Raw genomic sequence first — 18,147 nt, 5'->3', positions numbered from 1 at the left:
TCCTTGAAACTAAGCATGATCATAACATACTTGTATACAGGACGACGAAGGAGACTCTTCTGGATGGAGTCAAAAGATCCCCTCCCCCATAGGTGAATCAAAACAATTTTATAAGAAATAGAGTCCGCTTCCGATAGAATAAATTTACACCCCCTCTCTCAAACTACAAGACAGTGAACAACTAATACTAATAGGGCATTGCCATCATTTAGGGTTTCTTTAAGCGAGGACAAGTCACATCCATAAAATAATTTCAAACCTGAAAAAGAAAAAATCCAAAGCAAGTCCATTCTATTTTCTATCTTTATTTTGGTAGTATGTTAAACTCAAATCCAGAGCAAATCTAGATTGAACGCTCAGTTTCGGGGGAACAGGGAACATGTTTCACAGGAAACAGGGAACATACATCGGGGCAAAAATAATAGGGATCTTTAAGCGAACGACAATTCACACACAATAAAATAATATCAGACCTGAATCCGAATAAATTTCAAAAGTATGTTAATTCTGTTTAAGCTCAAATCCAGACTGAACACTTCGGTATTGGAGGAACAGGGAAATGTTTCAAAAACAATAGGGAGCAAAGGGAAGAGGGATCTTTAAGCTAACGATAATTCACACCCAATAAAATGATATCAGACCTGAATCCGAATAAATTTCAAAAGTATGTTAATTCTGGTTAAGCTCAAATCCAGACTGAGCACTTCGGTATTGGGGGAACAGGGAACATGTTTCAAAAACAATAGGGAGCAAAGGGAAGAGGGATCTTTAAGCGAAGGACAATTCACACCCAATAAAATGATATCAGACCTGAATCAGAATAAATTTCAAAAGTTTATTAAATTTGGTTAAGTTCAAATCCAGACTGAACATTTCAGTATTGGAGGAACAGGGAACATGTTTGAAAAACAATAGGGAGCAAAGGGAAGAGGGATCTTTAAGGGAACGATAGTTCACACCCAATAAAATAATATCAGACCTGAGTCCGAATAAATTTCAAAAGTATGTTAATTCTGGTTAAGCTCAAATCCAGACTGAACACTTCAGTATTGGAGGAACACAGAACATGTTTCAAAAACAACAGGGAGCAAAGGGAAGAGGGATCTTTAAGCGAAGGACAATTCACACCCAATAGAATGATATCAGACCTGAATCAGAATAAATTTCAAAAGTCCATAACTTTGGTTAAGCTCAAATCCAGACTGAACATTTCAGTGTTGGAGAAATAGGGAACATGTTTCAAAAACAATAGGGAGCAAAGGGAAGGGAGATCTTTAAGCGAAGGACAATTCACACCCAATAAAATAATATCAGACCTGAATCAGAATAAATTTCAAAAGTCTGTTCATTCTGGTAAAGCGAACTCAAATCCAGAGCAAATCCTGATTGCACGCTTGATTTTCCATGCACCTGACCCATACGACGAGGTGAAGCTAAACATGCAAAAAAGAAACAAGCTTGTAAAGAGGAAAACCAAAATATTTATATAGAATGGCTAAAAGTTCCACATAGTTCATGCCAACTTAAAAAAAAATAATGATGGAGGGGGGGAAGAGTTAAAGCAGACTTTTTTTTTGCAGAAGAAAATAAGCAAGAATATAAGTTTAAAAGTTGGTAAAGAGAGGAAGAAGGAAAAAAAGGAGAGAAAAGAGGATACAGTTAGAGAGAGGAAAGGTGAAAAGACAAGGTGAGAGAAGGGTTGATGGTTTCAAAGTTCGAAAAAGCTTCTATGAAGTAATAAATTTGCAGAAAAAACCCCACAGAAGCCTAAAAAAGCAACGTTTTTACGCATAAAAAAAAACAACAGAAAAGATAAAATCATGATAAGAAGGCACGCATGGCGACTCAAACTTTTTTGGAGCTTGAAATGTTCATTTTTGAAGAGAAACAAGCAAAAAATAACGGCTAACCCACAAAATTAAAGCAGGGGACTTAAAGCAGATATTTTTTTTTGCAGAAGAAAGTAAGCAAGAATATAAGTTTAAAAGTTGGTAAAGAGAGGAAGAAGGAAAAAGGAAGAGAGAAAAGAGCATGCAGTTAGAAAGAAAAAGGAGAAATAGACAAGGTGAGAGTTTCAAAGTTCAGATAAAGCTTCTAAGAAGTAATAAATTTGCAGAAAAAAACCACAGAAGCCTAAAAAAGCAACATTTTTACGCATAAAAAAACGAGAAAAGACAAAATCTTGATAAGAAGGCACAGCATGGCGGCTCAAACTTTTTTGGAGCTTGAAATGTTCATTTTTGAAGAGAAACAAGCACAAAATAACGGCCAGCCCACAAAATTAAAGCAGGGGACTTAAAGCAGATATTTTTTTTTTGCAGAAGAAAGTAAGCAAGAATATAAGCTTAAAAGTTGGTAAAGAGAGGAAGAAGGATAAAGGAGGAGAGAAAAGAGCATGCAGTTAGAAAGAAAAAGGAGAAATAGACTAGGTGAGAGTTTCAAAGTTCAGATAAAGCTTCTAAGAAGTAATAAATTTGCAGAAAAAACCCACAGAAGTCTAAAAAAGCAACATTTTTACGCATAAAAAATCGAGAAAAGACAAAATCTTGATAAGAAGGTACGGTATGGCGGTTAACTTTTCTGGAGCTTGAAATGCTCATTTTTGAAGAGAATTAAGCACGCAATATTGGCTAACCCACAAAATCAGCCAATTATGCATATTTTCTAGGGTAATACCTGGTAGAACAAAAGGGGGCTGGATGCAATTGCGATGGCAGAGATTATTATATTTAGAGAAAAAAAACCTGAATCAAATAGTTGTATTTTTTTTCGAAACTCAATAAACTCGAATAAGGGGTAATACCTGGTAGAACAAAAGGGGGCTGGATGCAATTGCGATGGCGGAGATTATTATATTTAGAGAAAAAAAAAACTGAATCAAATAGTTGTATTTTTTTTTCGAGACTCAATAAACTCGAATAAGGGGTAATACCTGGTAGAACAAAAGGGGGCTGGATGCAATTGCGATGGCGGAGATTATTATATTTAGAGAAAAAAAAACTGAATCAAATAGTTGTATTTTTTTTCGAAACTCAATAAACTCGAATAAGGGGTAATACCTGGTAGAACTAAAGGGGGCTGGGTGCAATTGCGATGGCAGAGATTATTATATTTAGAGAAAAAAAAACCTGAAGTAAATAGTTGTATTTTTCTTTTCGAAACTCGATAAACTCGAATAAGGGGTAATACCTGGTAGAACAAAAGGGGGCTGGATGCAATTGCGATGGCAGAGATTATTATATTTAGAGAAAAAAAACCTGAATTAAATAGTTGTATTTTTTTTTTCGAAACTCAATCCTTTTTGGGGTGGAATTTCAAGTGTTCCTGTTGTTAATCCGAGCCTCCGATTTGATGCTTTATTTGTTTATTCAATTTTTTTTTTTTTTTTGTTCAAATTGTCAATGTGATGTGTTGTCCTGTTCAAGCTGTAAGTTTAAAGCTTCGCTTTGAGTCTTCGAGCAGTGAATTTGATTCTTCAATTTAACGTCTAGTTTTTAGATAAATCTTGCAAAACTTAACACTTAGAAACTAAGAAACGTTAAGTAGGTTAAGAAGGAAAGATTGAAAAGGGATAAGAAGGATTAAGATATGGGATAAGAAGGGATAAGGGATAAGAAGCACTACCACCAACTATAGGATAATAGGATAGGGATAAGGGATAAGAAGGGATAAGGGATAAGAAGCACTACCACCAACTAAACAACTTCATCAATCCTAAATCATTGACTTTCTTAGGCTAAATGGCCGTTTGAAAATCCGTGTAATATTTGGTCGGTAATAAATTGAATACGGAACCGGTACATGTTTATTATAAAAAGTGTTATTTTGTCTACGAAACTTACACTACATTCAATAAGGCTTGGATGACTTTTCTTTGCTGCTCCTTATTTTAAAAATCTGCACGATAATTCTGGCTACCAAGGAATAGTTGAGCTTAAGGTAGCAATTAGGTACCTGACCAAATTTTTATTCAATGATAATTTCATATACTAAGCTCAACTACAGTGTGGGACGAAGGGGAACTATTTTTTATGCTGTGAACATGGCAGTTTGCTCAAGACAAGGGACTTTTGTTCCCATTATTCCCAACATCATTTAAACACTGGTGTAGTAAAACCGTGCTGAGATTTAATGAAACAAAGTCTAGCAGGCTTTCTTACGAAGGGGAACTATTTTTTGTGCTGTGAACAAGACAGTTTGCTCAAGGCAAGAGACTTGTGTTCCCATTGTTTCCAACATAATTTTAACACTGATGGAGTAAACCGCGTACAGATTTAATGAAACAACATCTAGTAGGCTTTCTTACGAAGGGAAATTATTTTTTGTGCTGTAAACATGATAGCTTGCTCAAGACAAGGGACTTTTGTTCCCATTGTTCCCAACATCATTTAAACACTGGTGTACTAAAACCGCCTAGAGATTTAATGAAACAAAATCTAGCAGGCTTTCTTACCCTTCAAGCATGAAAATCTAGAGCTGATCCAAAGTGAGGGTCAGTAATCATTATTAGAGCCTAAAAATTTTAATCTTTAAAATTAAAACATTACATAAAATATTAATTATTATTATATTATATTATGTATATATAATATGTATATATTATATATATTAATATATATATATATATATATATATATATATATATATATATATATATATATATATATATATATATATATATATATATATATATATATATGAATATTATTGTAAAATATTTAAATATTAAAAAATTAAAAAGATACAGAAGTTGTTGTTAAATCATCGGTAATTGTAAACTGAGGAAAATATAACAGTCGTGATCTGGTCATACTTTACTAGCCTTTAGGTGACCATTCTACTGTCTGTATTCAAGGTATTTTCCCTATTCTTAAGGAAGGTAATTCCTTAACATAACATAGAAAAAATATTTTAAAGTCCAATTTCTTCTTCATCTTCCATAAAAAAAAACGATGTCTTGTGAGAAATTTAGGCGTTTCTGACATACATGTAACTTATAAGTCAGAGATACGAATAGAAAACTGTCACATATGGCAATATCCGAACCAAAACTAAATACTGGAAGCTAGAGTGATGACAGTGGTAAAATACGGCTGTGAAGCATGAGCAGTCTGAAAACGGAGGAAGAGTTGCTAGATAGTTTCCAGAGAAATTGCCTACGCATTGTTTTACGTACCCAAATGACTGACCGGGTTTCAAACAGCAGGCTGTGAAAAAATGTGGTTCAATCCCTCTTTCTAGGGTCAAGATGAGAGAAAGGTGAGATGTCTAGGGCATGTTCGGTGGATGCCAAAAATTATCCATTTTGGCCAACCGTCCAGGGCTAAAACAAAAGCAGGTCGTCCTCAGTTGGGGTGGGAGGATGTTGTAAGAAAAGATTTAAGGAAATTAGAACTTCTGGGAGGACGTAAAGAGGGAAGTTCTGAATAGATTAGGATGGAGGAGGAGCATGCGTAGCTGTGATGCCCTCAAGCGGCTTGCCGATGCTGTGATTTGTTAGTAGTAGCAGTGCTATATTACTTATGCGTGTTAACAGCTCGATCAAAGTGCCGAGGACATTAAAATAAAATATTTTCGATCCCTGGACCCACCTTAGGTCTATTCACACCTGAAAACCGCGATGTTATAATCGCTGTTTAAACCACGATATTGAAAATCGCAATCCTTGGGTTATTAAAAAATTGTAAAATTTTTAAGGCAGTAAACACATTTTCGTGATTTTTGAAACGTAGAGCCGTGAAAATGAATAAAGATTATTAAATCAATAAATTAAAATCATACAAAGCTAATTAATAAAACAGATAATTAATCATAAAAGGATAATTAATAAATTAAATCATACAAAGCTGAAATATTTACGGTCTGTTGAATCCCAAAGACAACTGAACATGGCCAGCATCTTTAATCGGGGGAAGGGGAAGAGGGGTACATATCCAGATACTCAAGGGGCAGGGGTAGTACAATAGTTATTTTCTCCGAATTGTGGGGGGGGAACTGATCCCTTGCTCCCTCGCCTTCCCCCTTCCCCTGAAACGACGCCCTTGTGTGACACCTTCAAAAGAAAGGTAGACCTCCATTAGTTTGTTTTTAGTGATTTTTTGGCACACATTTTCTTTTTGAAATTGGTACCCACAACTATCAAAAACCATATAACTGCATACGGATACCTTTTTCGTTAAAACTAGATCCTCATAATTTTCCTAATTCATAAAATATACATGGTTTTGAAATTTTTCACGTAACCAATATATAAAAAATCACTGCCCTTGGTATTCAAAGAAGGGTAGTTTTAAAAAATCGGGATAGATTATAAAAAATAGATTCAAGATTTTTCTTTTTTTCTTTTTTTTTTCTAAGAGAAATGACTTTGATAGCTTACAACTTACTTGCGCTATACTGGGTATACTGTTGATACTGAGGATGGAAGTTATGGAATGCATCAGTGACCATATCCTTGGGATTGACTGTCTCCTACAAAAGCAACAAATATTAGTCGCAAATAAAATTTGAAAAATCTTACATTTTACAATCGGCAAGTCTTCGTAATACTCAGTCCATCGTTATTCTGGAAACTATGACGTAATGCTATAGAACAGGGAATGGGTTCTCTGGAGATGTTTAAAATCAATTTTGGTTAATTTTCAGGTGCTCACAAGAGAGCATCTATTTTCTAGTTCTTTTTTATACCCGAAGCCTAAAGCCAAGAGAATATATTTTATCATAGAGTTTGCATACAGTCAGCGGGTTTCAATATATGGAAATGAATTTTATACGTGATTGGGTAGGTATACCTTGTTTCGTCGCAACGTCGGGTGAACAAGCTGAAGTTTTCAGGAAGTTTGGGGCAAACTGCCACTCCTCTGGGTCTTATAAAACAGTATAAGACTCGTGAAAAAATTATAAGAGCACTATAATTATAAGAACACCGGAACACTCGCAAGAGTGTTCTTGTGAGGGCAAAAAATACCTAAGATTTTATGTTTTGGGGATGGGGGCAAACTGCCACTCCTCTGGGTCTTATAAAACAGTATAAAACTCGTGAAAAATTATAAGAACACTATAATTATAAGAACACAAGAACACTCGCAAGAGTGTTCTTGTGAGGGCAAAGAATACTTAAGATTTTATGTTTTGGGGATGGGGGCAAACTGCCACTCTTCTGGGTCTTATAAAACAGTATAAAACTCGTGAAAAAAAAATTATAACTTACTAAAATATAAAGGTTTGTGGAATAGTGGTTGGAAAACTACCAATGTCAATAGCGCTGGGTTTTACAAGGCCATTTAAGTTACAAGCCACGGTTCATTGTTACTTTCCATTACACGGAATTTGACTTGTAAACTTCTGTTTGTAAGCTACATTATGAGAGAGATTTTTGCGTTGAAACGCCTGAATCATTTTTTTTGTAAGACTCTGGGCTACATTTTCTTACTTCTAAACGTTTGAGATTATGTTCCACGAGCAAGTTTTGGTATGATTTTTCTCTCCGAAAAGTTTATCATCAATTCATAGCTGAGATTCAGTTCTATCAGCCTACGCAATGAAATTTTTGGAAATAGAAGAAAGTTTTCTAGATTAAAAATAAAATGAGAATTGGTTGAAAATCACTAAAGAAAAGATCTAATTTTCCTAATTTTTACAGAAATTCTGATCTTTTTCTAAAAGAAACTCGAAGTAATACCATAATTTTAGCTCATTTCCAGATCGGGAATCCATGAAAAAGAATATCTTGTCATTTTGGTGCAAGTTACAGCTACAGGGCTGCAAAAAAATAATTTGTTTTAGAGGGAACATTTGCCTTAAAATCGTTGCAATAGCGCTATTTAAACGCAATATTGGTATTATTTTGATGTCAGAATTTGTTAAAATAAACCACAATTTCATATTTCTGTTCTAAATAAGAAACATTACAACAACAGACTAATTAATCTAGCTTTAACATAAAGAGGAGGGATTGGGGGCGTTTACCTCCCTCATATTTAGGATAATTTTGAGAAATATTATAAATGGAAACAAGCTAAATTAAAAAAAAGCGGACATTCTCAAATATAGGTAGAAAGACACAGTAACTTGCAATGAGCAAAAGTCATTATAAATTTGAAGAGGGGTACCCCTCTCTATCCCCATCTAGAGTTCCTTATAAAGTAAGCGACGATAAATCAAATATGGTGGACATGGGATGCAAAATTATAGCCTTTTATAGAAAACTGAAACGTCATAAAAGTTATTAGAAGAACTAAAAAAAAGACAAAAATCAGGGGCTTAGCCATTGTTCCGTTTTCTGGAGGGGGGATGGGGATCCAACCAATTATCTGGGTAAAATCAAATGGACATGTGGAAGGCATCCTATTTCAAGTAAAATACAAAAATAATACTAAAGAAGAAGGCAGAGAAATTTTAGAACAGGAATTAGAAATTTTATAAATAGTAATTCCTATTGGGTTGTTATAACAAGAGTAGAATGAGGCGCACAGCAACCAATATTTTGAGGGTATATAGTGAAAAGCCCATTAAAGGGGGTGGAGGCGGTACTTATCGAAACAATAATTTTACTATCGTGAGTGGAAGTAAACAATTCTATTATTAGGACAGTGAATATTCTAAAAATTGTTTTTGTTTCCCTAAATCACAGAACTGACTTTGATGTAAAGAGCTAAGAGTTGGGAGAGGGTGGCAGCACATTTTATTTTTAGGGCAAAGTTGGTAATTAGACTATGTTTTGTCCAGCTAAGAAGAGCCATAATCAGAGCCATAATATCAGAAAAAAATTAGAACCAGAAAATCACTTTAAAAAACCTAATTAGGGCGTATATATATATATATATATATATATATATATATATATATATATATATATATATATATATATATATATATATATATATATATATATATATATATATATATATATATATATATATATATATATATATATATATATATAAATATATATAAACCAATTCGATTGCCGAAATGGCAATCGTCTAGAGATTCAGTATCAAAATTGCAGAGTCGATACAATGAGGAGGAAGGGGTATTTTTTTGCCAGGAATTAGATCACGGACGCGTGTTTTTTTTGCTTTGTTTTTTTAAACAGGGGTATTCATATCGACCCAGGAGTACCAGAATATCCGGAAAGGGCCTATTCGAACGGAAATTAAAAGTTCTAGTGTCTTTTTTAAGTGACCAAAAAGATTGGAGGGCACCTACGGCCCCCTCCATGCCCCTTCCAGTCAATACAATAGCATAATCGACAATAATTGCAGAACTGCAGAATTACAATTGTCAATAAAATTGCAGAGTCAATGCAACGAGGAGGAAGGCTTAGAATCTGACAAATATAGGATTTCGAAGAGACAATCTTCAAACTTACATCTAGGGTGTATGCATGGATGCTATAGCTTAAGTAAACTATTAAAGGTAAATGGGTATAGTTCTAGGACAGTTTATAATAACTGAAAAATCTGAAATATACCAACATAAAAATATCTCTCGAGGGGGAGGAGGATAGTATTCTTACTACTACTTGAAGCAGCTTTTGCAAACTCGTGACTTTTCGGTTTCCAGGAATGACCTAGAAGCTTAGAATATAATAAATTACTTCTAATATCTTGAGAAGCTAATTTTCACACATAAGGTGTGATCACAGAAGTATGCTGGGGGGGATTCGGCACCCGACCCCCTATAATTTTAATTTTTTACAATTCCTGGGTATTTCTCATCTAATTACTCGTAGTTTTTTTTATGGCCCTCCTTCCAAAAAACCTAGCCGGGATATGATGCACATCGAACTTAAACAAAGCGTAAAATTTCAATATAAAAATTTTACAACTGTTCCTAATACTGATGAAATCTAAGAAAACCAGAAAATGGCAGCGATTTCAGTAATTGCTGAACAAAAATGAAAGGGCCTTTGTTTTGATCAAATATTTTCGTACAAAGTCCCTACTGTCATTTCCTTTTAAGCAATTATAATTCTGGCTAAGCCATTTCCCAATCCCAACATTACCTTTAGACTATGAGAAATGCTTTGCATTGTAACAGAGCGACCAACGCCATCTGTATTACAATGGGATTTGTAAATATCTACCGGGAATGCGTATCGGAATGCAATGGCAGCAAACACCATCTCTATACAAACAAGGAAATTTCGCCATCCAGCGGAAACAGTACCAGCTGACGTTACTGGCTGCCCCGTGGTTGAATCATAAATAGGATCAATCACTTCCGCTTTTTCCAACATCGCCAAAAGAACGCCTAAAAGAAAAACAGTTTTGGCAACAAAGCTCGATCAAAACGAATAAATATTAACCCTGTATACAGGAGGGATGTGGAAAATGTCTTCCTCTCCACCAAAAACTAAAAATCCAAGAGACTATACGTGTTTTGGCACTTAAAATAGTTGGAATTTTTGGAAAAAATTCTTTTTAATGATTTAACTCCCCCCCCAGAAAATCAAATTGCTATAAATAACAATTCACCGCAGGATTTTTTATACAGTAGATAAACATAATACATATAAAATATACAAACTGGCCACAGGCGCTATATATTTGGCTCAACCGAATCTTATCTAGGGTTCGGCATCCAGTTGTTATTGCTGCGTGCGCAGCACTGGTAGCCAGTTTGGATATTCCATACTATGCTAGGCAATTGATATTCTATGCTATACATATTCATTTCTGTATATAAAACACCGTGTGTTAAATTACTATTTAGTCATTTGATTTGAATGGGAAAGCCTACAACCAAAATGTTATGAAGAGATCACTGGGTGTGTCAGTCGGTCCAGGGGTTGAAGTTCTGAAAGAAAACTGGAAATATAGACATATTTAAAAAGTATTAAAATAAAAGACGAAACAAAAATAAAAAAAAAATGATAAAATGCACCTTTAGAATCACAAAAAAAAGGAAATAAAAAGATCTTCCTTAGCTGCTAAAACTAAACTTTATGTAATTGCAAATTACACTAAACTAAACTGAACTGAAACAGACACTTTCTGTGGCTGCTGGCTAGTGGGTCACTGATGGCTTCTACTTTGGGCTAGTAAAAAATAGATGGCGATGATGTTTAAAAGAAAATGCGAATCTTGCGAAAACCACTAGCATTATTCAAAGTCAAAGCTATATTCATACCTGTTGGTAGATATATATTATCTAGAGATTATTAAGGGTCTATTCCGTTGTTTTTGACCCCATATTCCGTTTTTATGTCGCTTTCATGAAAAAAGATATTCGTGATAGGACACCTTACCTTGCCAGAGTAAAAAATTGGCTGCGGTTGAGGTAGAAACAAACGGTTGAGGTTAGGGGGTGATGCGAAGGTTAGTGAGGAAGTGACTGGGGAATCAGTGCTGAAGCAGGATATTAAAAATCTTCATTAGCTATTAATGGGTATAAAGGCGTCAAACCAACGCTACAGTTGCTATAACGCTACAGGTTTTAACTGATCTCCTCAAAGATATTGAATTCAAAAAGCAAGTCCGATTTCCAACAATGATATCTACTAAGCTTCAAAATTTCGGTTTTCTTTATTAAGGTTTTAAATTGTTATAATCTCTTTTTAAAATAAATACAAATATTTTCGCAATTACCAATCACCTGGCCCCGTTACTCGGCACGCGGCAGGCTTCTATATATGGGTTTTCATTGTCGCTTGTCTTCTAATCGACGATAGGTTTTTGAATTGTTGTAATAATAATAATAATAATAATAATAATAATAATAATTTATTTCTTACCCACTTACACGAGGGAAAAAGTGGAGTACAAGGAGAAAAACAAATAACACAAAGAACACAAAAAAAAAACAAATAACACAAATATAAGAAAAAAAAATATAACAATTTAGCAAAAGAGGCGGATAAGATGATTGTTAGGACCAAGACAGCTTCATCAATTAAATTTGAACTTAGTTTTTCCACTGAAAGAACAATATCCGTTGCCTGATATTTACTAATTAACCTTCGGTTCCGAAATGATCTGGTAAATAAAGTAGGAGCTTTAAATACCGATAATAATCCGTCTTGACCCTCTTTACGTCACCTTTATTCGAAAGCATAAAAAAAAAGCCCAAAATAACACAGAATGGTCGCAGAAACTCGAGTAAAGCTTTGTAAGTGCTTGTCGCCGGAAATGTCTATGATTTCCAATAATTTTAGAATACCCCAGTTTAAGCTTAAATTGAATATCCCTAATCATCTGAAAACGAAAAGAACTTAGAGAATTGCAAACAGAAATCCCAAGCCATCGAAAAGAAGTAACTTATGGTACGGAAAAAGAAATGCAATCCAAAGGATGAGACGAACTAACCCCATTAAATATAAGAAATTCACATTTATCTACATTTAGCAATAATCCAATTCTTGCAAATGAATCAGCAACGGATCTAACCGGTCTCAGTAAATCTAACCGGTCTCTAACCGGATCTAACCGGTCTCTAACCGGATCTAACCGGTCTCTAACCGGATCTAACCGGTCTCACTAAACCGGTCTCAGTTCGGCTAATAAGAAGCAAGTCATCAGCAAAAGCTAAGTATGATACGTCTGTGAATCCTATAAAACAAGAACTACGTATACCAGACAAAACATTTTCAATAGAAGCATTAAAGATACGAGGAGAGAGAACTCCTCCCTGTCTCACTCCACACTTGACTGGTATATGTCCGAAAAAATCACCATTTCCTGACTTTAATCTTAAATAAGAATTTGAATACCAAAACTTCAAAACCAGAATCACAGACGCATTCACACCAAGCTGACTAAGAGCATACCAAGCCTGAGCTTGGCAAACACTATCGAATGCTCTAGATATATCAAGGGTGCAAAAATAAAGACTATGACTATTCCCAGTGGCTTCCTTAATAAGCTGCGCTAAAACATGATGAGCATGTTGACAGCTCAGACCTGACCGGAAGCCGAACTGGTTAGCCTCATAATTAACAAATTCATCGATATGTGGGAGTAGAACATACTCAAATAATTTACTTAAAGTACAGGCGACGGTAATCGGCCTGTACGAATTTAGATCTTTTCCTTTCTTTAATATAGTAGTGACACTTCCACATAAAAATGAAGTTCAGCTGACCTCGGATCAAGATGAGCGGCACAAATACCATCAAGGTCACAAGACTTTGACTTTAACCGTCGAAGAGATTTCACAATATTAGCTTTATCAACAGGCATAAAATGTCTTTGGCTCACACTATTAGGAAGAACCTTCGCCAATAAAGCAGTAAAACGGCTATAAAAAAAGGATAAAGATCCTCCAGAGCCATTGCTGGCGCATAGGGCGTCGAATCGACGTTTCAGTTGCCGGGTGTTTTTTACAGGGACAAGTAGCAAGCTTGTCGCCCAACCTTGCTGCGGCGGGGATCGAACCCTGGGCCCCATATTCCCAAGGAAGAACATCGATCCACTGTGCTACAACAGGTTAGTAAAACGGCTATGAACATCATAATTAATAGCGGAAAAGATGCGCGTATAATGTTTAATCCACGACAATCTTGGAATAATATCACTAGAAGAAGATTCTTCGAGTTTCGGCACATTCAGAACATTTTGCCACTGTAAACCATTTGTCGGAAATTCAGCACCCGAAAACCGAACTGCACGAAGATGACGCTTATAAACTGATTTTGTTCTCTGTTTGATGCTAAAAACTTGACCACTTGAAGGTCTACCGCAAGAAATCCACATTTTCAACCAAAACTTGGCTTGGTTCTTCACTTTCTAAAATTCCGGATCACACTTCCAGAAGGTTTTACGGGTGTTAAGTTGCACGCGAGTCAACGGAACAGCTATTGCTTCAGCTTGTTTAATTGAAGAAACGATATTTCTGTAGTAAGAGTTTAACTTACCACGAGCATCACTTAAAAAAAAAACAGCACCAAGAAGATGATAAGGCACCGAAATAGTGGATAGCAGAATAGCGAGAGTCGAAAAATAGAGTGACCAATTTGCATTATCCCAATCACGTTTGCAAATCCATTTTTTAGGCTTAGCAGGAGCATTGGAGCTGATTGTAGAGCTAACAGATAGATCTAAATTAAGAGGGAGATGGTCATAGTCTCTTTCCTCATCATCGACATGAACATCAGAGGTATGAAGAAGGGGCGAACACACACAATGGCCCAAATCAGAAACTGCTCCACTATTATGGATATATGAGAAGCTGCAATCTTTATATATAGTCCTATGCACGGCTGGTAGAGCATTTAATAGGGTCTCAGATCGACTGGATGATATGTGAATGTTGCAATTTAGATCACCAGCAAGAAGCCATGAATACCCAAGAGATTCAATTCCACTAATTAGACCTTGTAGCTTATCACAAGACTTGGCAAAACTCGAGAACGACTGTACCGACTTTTTATCATGCGGCAGGTAAGCATTAATTAAGACAGAGTCACCAATTCTTACAGCTAGAAAATGCTCAGATGAGTGGTAGCACACCGGTGATAAATCTGCAAAATTCCGTCTGATATAACACGCGAGGCCACCAGAAGGCCTACCCCGAGTCCTTCTAGCATTGGTACTAAACACAATGTGATCACGATTCCTTCGTAAAAAGTTCTCGCTGCAGGCAGGAAGCAAGTGTTCTTGCAGGAGAAGGACATCAAAACGGCTTAACTTTTCCTCCAGACTTGGCACTTTGTCTTTAGTCCCGTTAAGGTTAAACGAGCACACCGAAATCCCTTGTTAAAATACACACAAATACTTTTCATAAACTTCTTTTCATGAAGTGTCAGTTCAAATATGGATATTAATTTATTATGGGTGGTAGGGTGATTAGGGGAGGAAGGGTGCGTTCGGGAGGTAAGGGTGGGGCTAGGGAGGTAAGCGTGGGCTAGGGAGGTAAGCGTGGGCTAGGGAGGTAAGCGTGGGCTAGGGAGGTAAAAGTGGGCAGGGAGGTAAGGTGGGGTTGGGAGGAACGAAAGGGGGAGGGAGAGTTGTATATTAATGGGTAGGAGAGATTGGATTTCTTATTATAGGTAAGTAGATATGTGGACTTTCACGCGAATACAAACCCTCATATATTTTCCCCAGCACGAAAGTGTTGTATTTTATTTATTTATTTCTGAATGATAAAATAAAATGAAAACTTGAAAAAAAACTTGAAAAAAATATATTTGATTATTAAAGGAAGTACAACTTTTAACAAAGATTTCTACTAAGCTTCAAACTATTGGTTTTCTTTTTTAAGGTTTTTGAATTGTTATAATACCTTGTTAAAATATATACAAATATTTCTGCAGTTCCCATTTTTTGCTCTTTACGCAATTTACTGTCTTTTCATCCTAAAGTCTTTTCAAAAATATTTGAGTAATGAAGCTAGTCCAATTTCTAACAACGATATGTACTAAACTTCAAATTTTGGTTTTCTTTTTTAAGGTTTTTGAATTGTTGCAATCCTTTGTTAAAATATCGAATCATCATTTGTAATAATTACAAATTTTCGTCTTTTGGCTTTCCTTCTGACATTATATAACTGGTTGCGCTCAAACGTGTAAGCTATATGACGTGGCGAGTGGATTTTATCTGACAAAAAAAAAACTAATTTTAAATTTCAGGTATTTTTTCTAGTTTGAATTAAAACATTAAAATTATTGCTCAGGCACCGTAACAATTTTTGCAGTTTACATAATAACTTTAGCGATTCTGGCCTTACCAAGATTCAAACTTTTTGTTTTCTTTTTTATGAATTTGAATTGTTACAATCCCTTATTAAAATAAATAATAATATTTTGGCAATTGCCAGTTTATGCTCTTTACGCAAATGTCTTTTCATACTGTGTCTGTTCAAAAATATTTAATTTTTAAAGCTAGTCCGATTTCTAATAACGATATGTACTATGCTTCAAATTTTTGGTTTTCTTTTTTAAGGTTTTCAAATTGTTGTGATCCCTTGTCAGAATAGAGAATCATCATTTGTAATAAAGGCAAATTTTCGTTTTTTGGGCCTTCCTACTGAAATTATATTGCTAGTTGCGCTCAAATAGGCGGCGCTCAATTCTTTTTTAACTGTTTCTATTCAAAGATATTTGATTTCCAATTTCTAACTAAGGTTTCTACTAAGATTCAAACTTTTTGTTTTCTTTTTTAAGATTTTTGATTTGTTGTAATCCCTTGTTTAAATATATACAAATATTTAATGTGTTTTTATACTAGATTCTATTCAAAGATATTTGATTTTTACCCCATTTCCGATTTCTAACACCAATTTCTACTAAGCTTCAAACTTTTTTTTTTAAGGTTTTTGAATTGTTGCCATCCCTTGTCAAAATATATGCAAATATTTTTCAATTACCAATTTTTTGCTCTTTATGCAATTTAATATAAACTTCTCCGTACACGAAAATCTTCGATTTTTCCACATAAGTGTGACAACTGTGGCAACGTAATTGCCATACTGATGTATATAAAAATGACATCACTCATATAATTTTTTTCTAAAATTAAGACTCTTAACGAATTTTATCAAACTTCTGATCCATCTAGATCGTTTTTTAGGCCCAAATTTTCTAGGAAGCCAATTTTCCCGAAAAAAATATGGAGCCGTTTTCCAGAAAAATACATACATACATACATACAGATATACACGATTATTCCTCGTTTATATATATATATCTGTATGCGTTCAAATTTTCTAACAGATGCGAGCAAACACGCTCAAGAAAATTGTATTTTTGAAAGACACTATTTTCGACGCTACTATTTTGGTAGCGTTTTCTTTTTTTGACGTTGTACGTTACTAGTAGCATCAAATATTGTTTTTAATGTTAAACGTTATCTTATTGTGCGCTATTTTGATGTCAGAAAACTCTCTAATGTATCTATTAACGCCAAGCTACGTTTTTACCTAACACAACCTTACCGGCGTGTTATCTATTAGAAGAAGGCTAAGTCTTTCTAATCTTTTTTTTTGCCAAACGTTAAGTCTTCAGCACATTCTGTGGCTGCTGGCAAGTGGGTCACTGATGGCTTCTACTTTGGGCAGGTAAAAAATTGATGGCGATGATGTTTATAAAGAAAATGCGAATCTTCAAAATCTTCAGTTTGCATACTTTACAATAGTAAATTTTAAAAGAACGCAGTTTCCACTAGCATTATTCAAAGTCAAAACTATATTCATACCTGCTAGGTAGATATATATTATCTAGTGATTATTAAGGGTCTAAAACATATAGGCTATATTCCGTTTTTATGTCGCTTTCATGAAAAAAGATTTCGTGACAGGACGCCTTACCTTGCCAGAATGAAAGAAAGATAAGCGCCTTGATTGTAGCAAACTTGAGCACCGGTTCAAAAGGACTAAGCATTTCTTTGGTGGCAAAATAAAAGAGAAACAATGCATAGAGAGCTAGTGTGATGGATATATTGTAGATAATCGTAACATACAGGTAACCAGAGTGAACACTGAAAGATAAAAAAAATTAGATATTAAACAATAGCAGAAAAGACACGGACGAGACGCGGAACTGAAACCTTAAACGTACGTTTAAACAAAAACAGTAACTTCATTAAGTGTACTTTGTGCAGGCATACACACATGAGTTTTCTTAAAGGGGGGGGGGATTTTTTTATAATTTAAATGAGAAGTCTTCAGAAATCGGCAACAGCTTAGGACTTCAGGGAGAAGGTAGCCCCTAGCCCCCCTGAATACTTTATTGACCTGGTAGCCTGGTGACCAGGTAACCAGAGTGAACACTAAAAAAAGATATTAACAATAGCAGAAAAGACATGGACGAAACACAGAACTGAAACCTTAAACGTACGTTTAAACAAAAACGGTAACTTTATTAAGTGCACTTTGTGCAGGCATACACACACGAGTTTTTTAAGGGGGGGGGCTTATAATTTGAATAAGAAGTCTTCAGAAATCGGCAACAACTTAGGACTTCAGGGAGAAGGTAGCCCCCCTGAACACTATCTTGACCTGGTAACCTAGTGACCAGGTAACCAGAGTGAATACTGGCAAAAAAAAGATATTAACAATAGCAGAAAAGACATGGACGAGACGCAGAACTGAAACCTTAAACGTACGTTTAAACAAAAACGGTAACTTCATTAAGTGTACTTTGTGCAGGCATGCACAGACGAATTTTTTCGAGGGGGGAAGGGATATTTTTTTAATTTGAATAAGAAG

General features: G+C 35.1%; 1 protein-coding gene across 2 annotated transcripts in view; it reads right to left on the bottom strand.

Annotated features, from left to right (window-relative positions):
* LOC136040391 (transmembrane protein 184B-like) overlaps positions 1 to 18,147 on the bottom strand; it is a 103,053-nt gene that overhangs the window by 35,011 nt on the left and 49,895 nt on the right. Inside the window, exons 5-8 of one of the 2 annotated variants that reach the window (XM_065724664.1) lie at positions 17,248 to 17,417; positions 10,010 to 10,257; positions 6,387 to 6,471; positions 1,317 to 1,433 (exon numbers count right to left, since the gene is read on the bottom strand). In XM_065724664.1, coding sequence (XP_065580736.1) covers positions 1,317 to 1,433; positions 6,387 to 6,471; positions 10,010 to 10,257; positions 17,248 to 17,417 — 620 coding nt within the window. The remainder of the gene's footprint in view (positions 1 to 1,316; positions 1,434 to 6,386; positions 6,472 to 10,009; positions 10,258 to 17,247; positions 17,418 to 18,147) is intronic. The other variant, XM_065724665.1, reaches the window with a different exon arrangement.

Source organism: Artemia franciscana, chromosome 20 (assembly GCF_032884065.1).
Source record: "Artemia franciscana chromosome 20, ASM3288406v1, whole genome shotgun sequence".
NCBI classification, from domain to species: Eukaryota; Metazoa; Arthropoda; class Branchiopoda; order Anostraca; family Artemiidae; genus Artemia; species Artemia franciscana.
The sequence above is the reverse complement of the archived record's forward strand: the minus strand, read 5'-3'. Positions and strand labels throughout refer to the sequence as shown.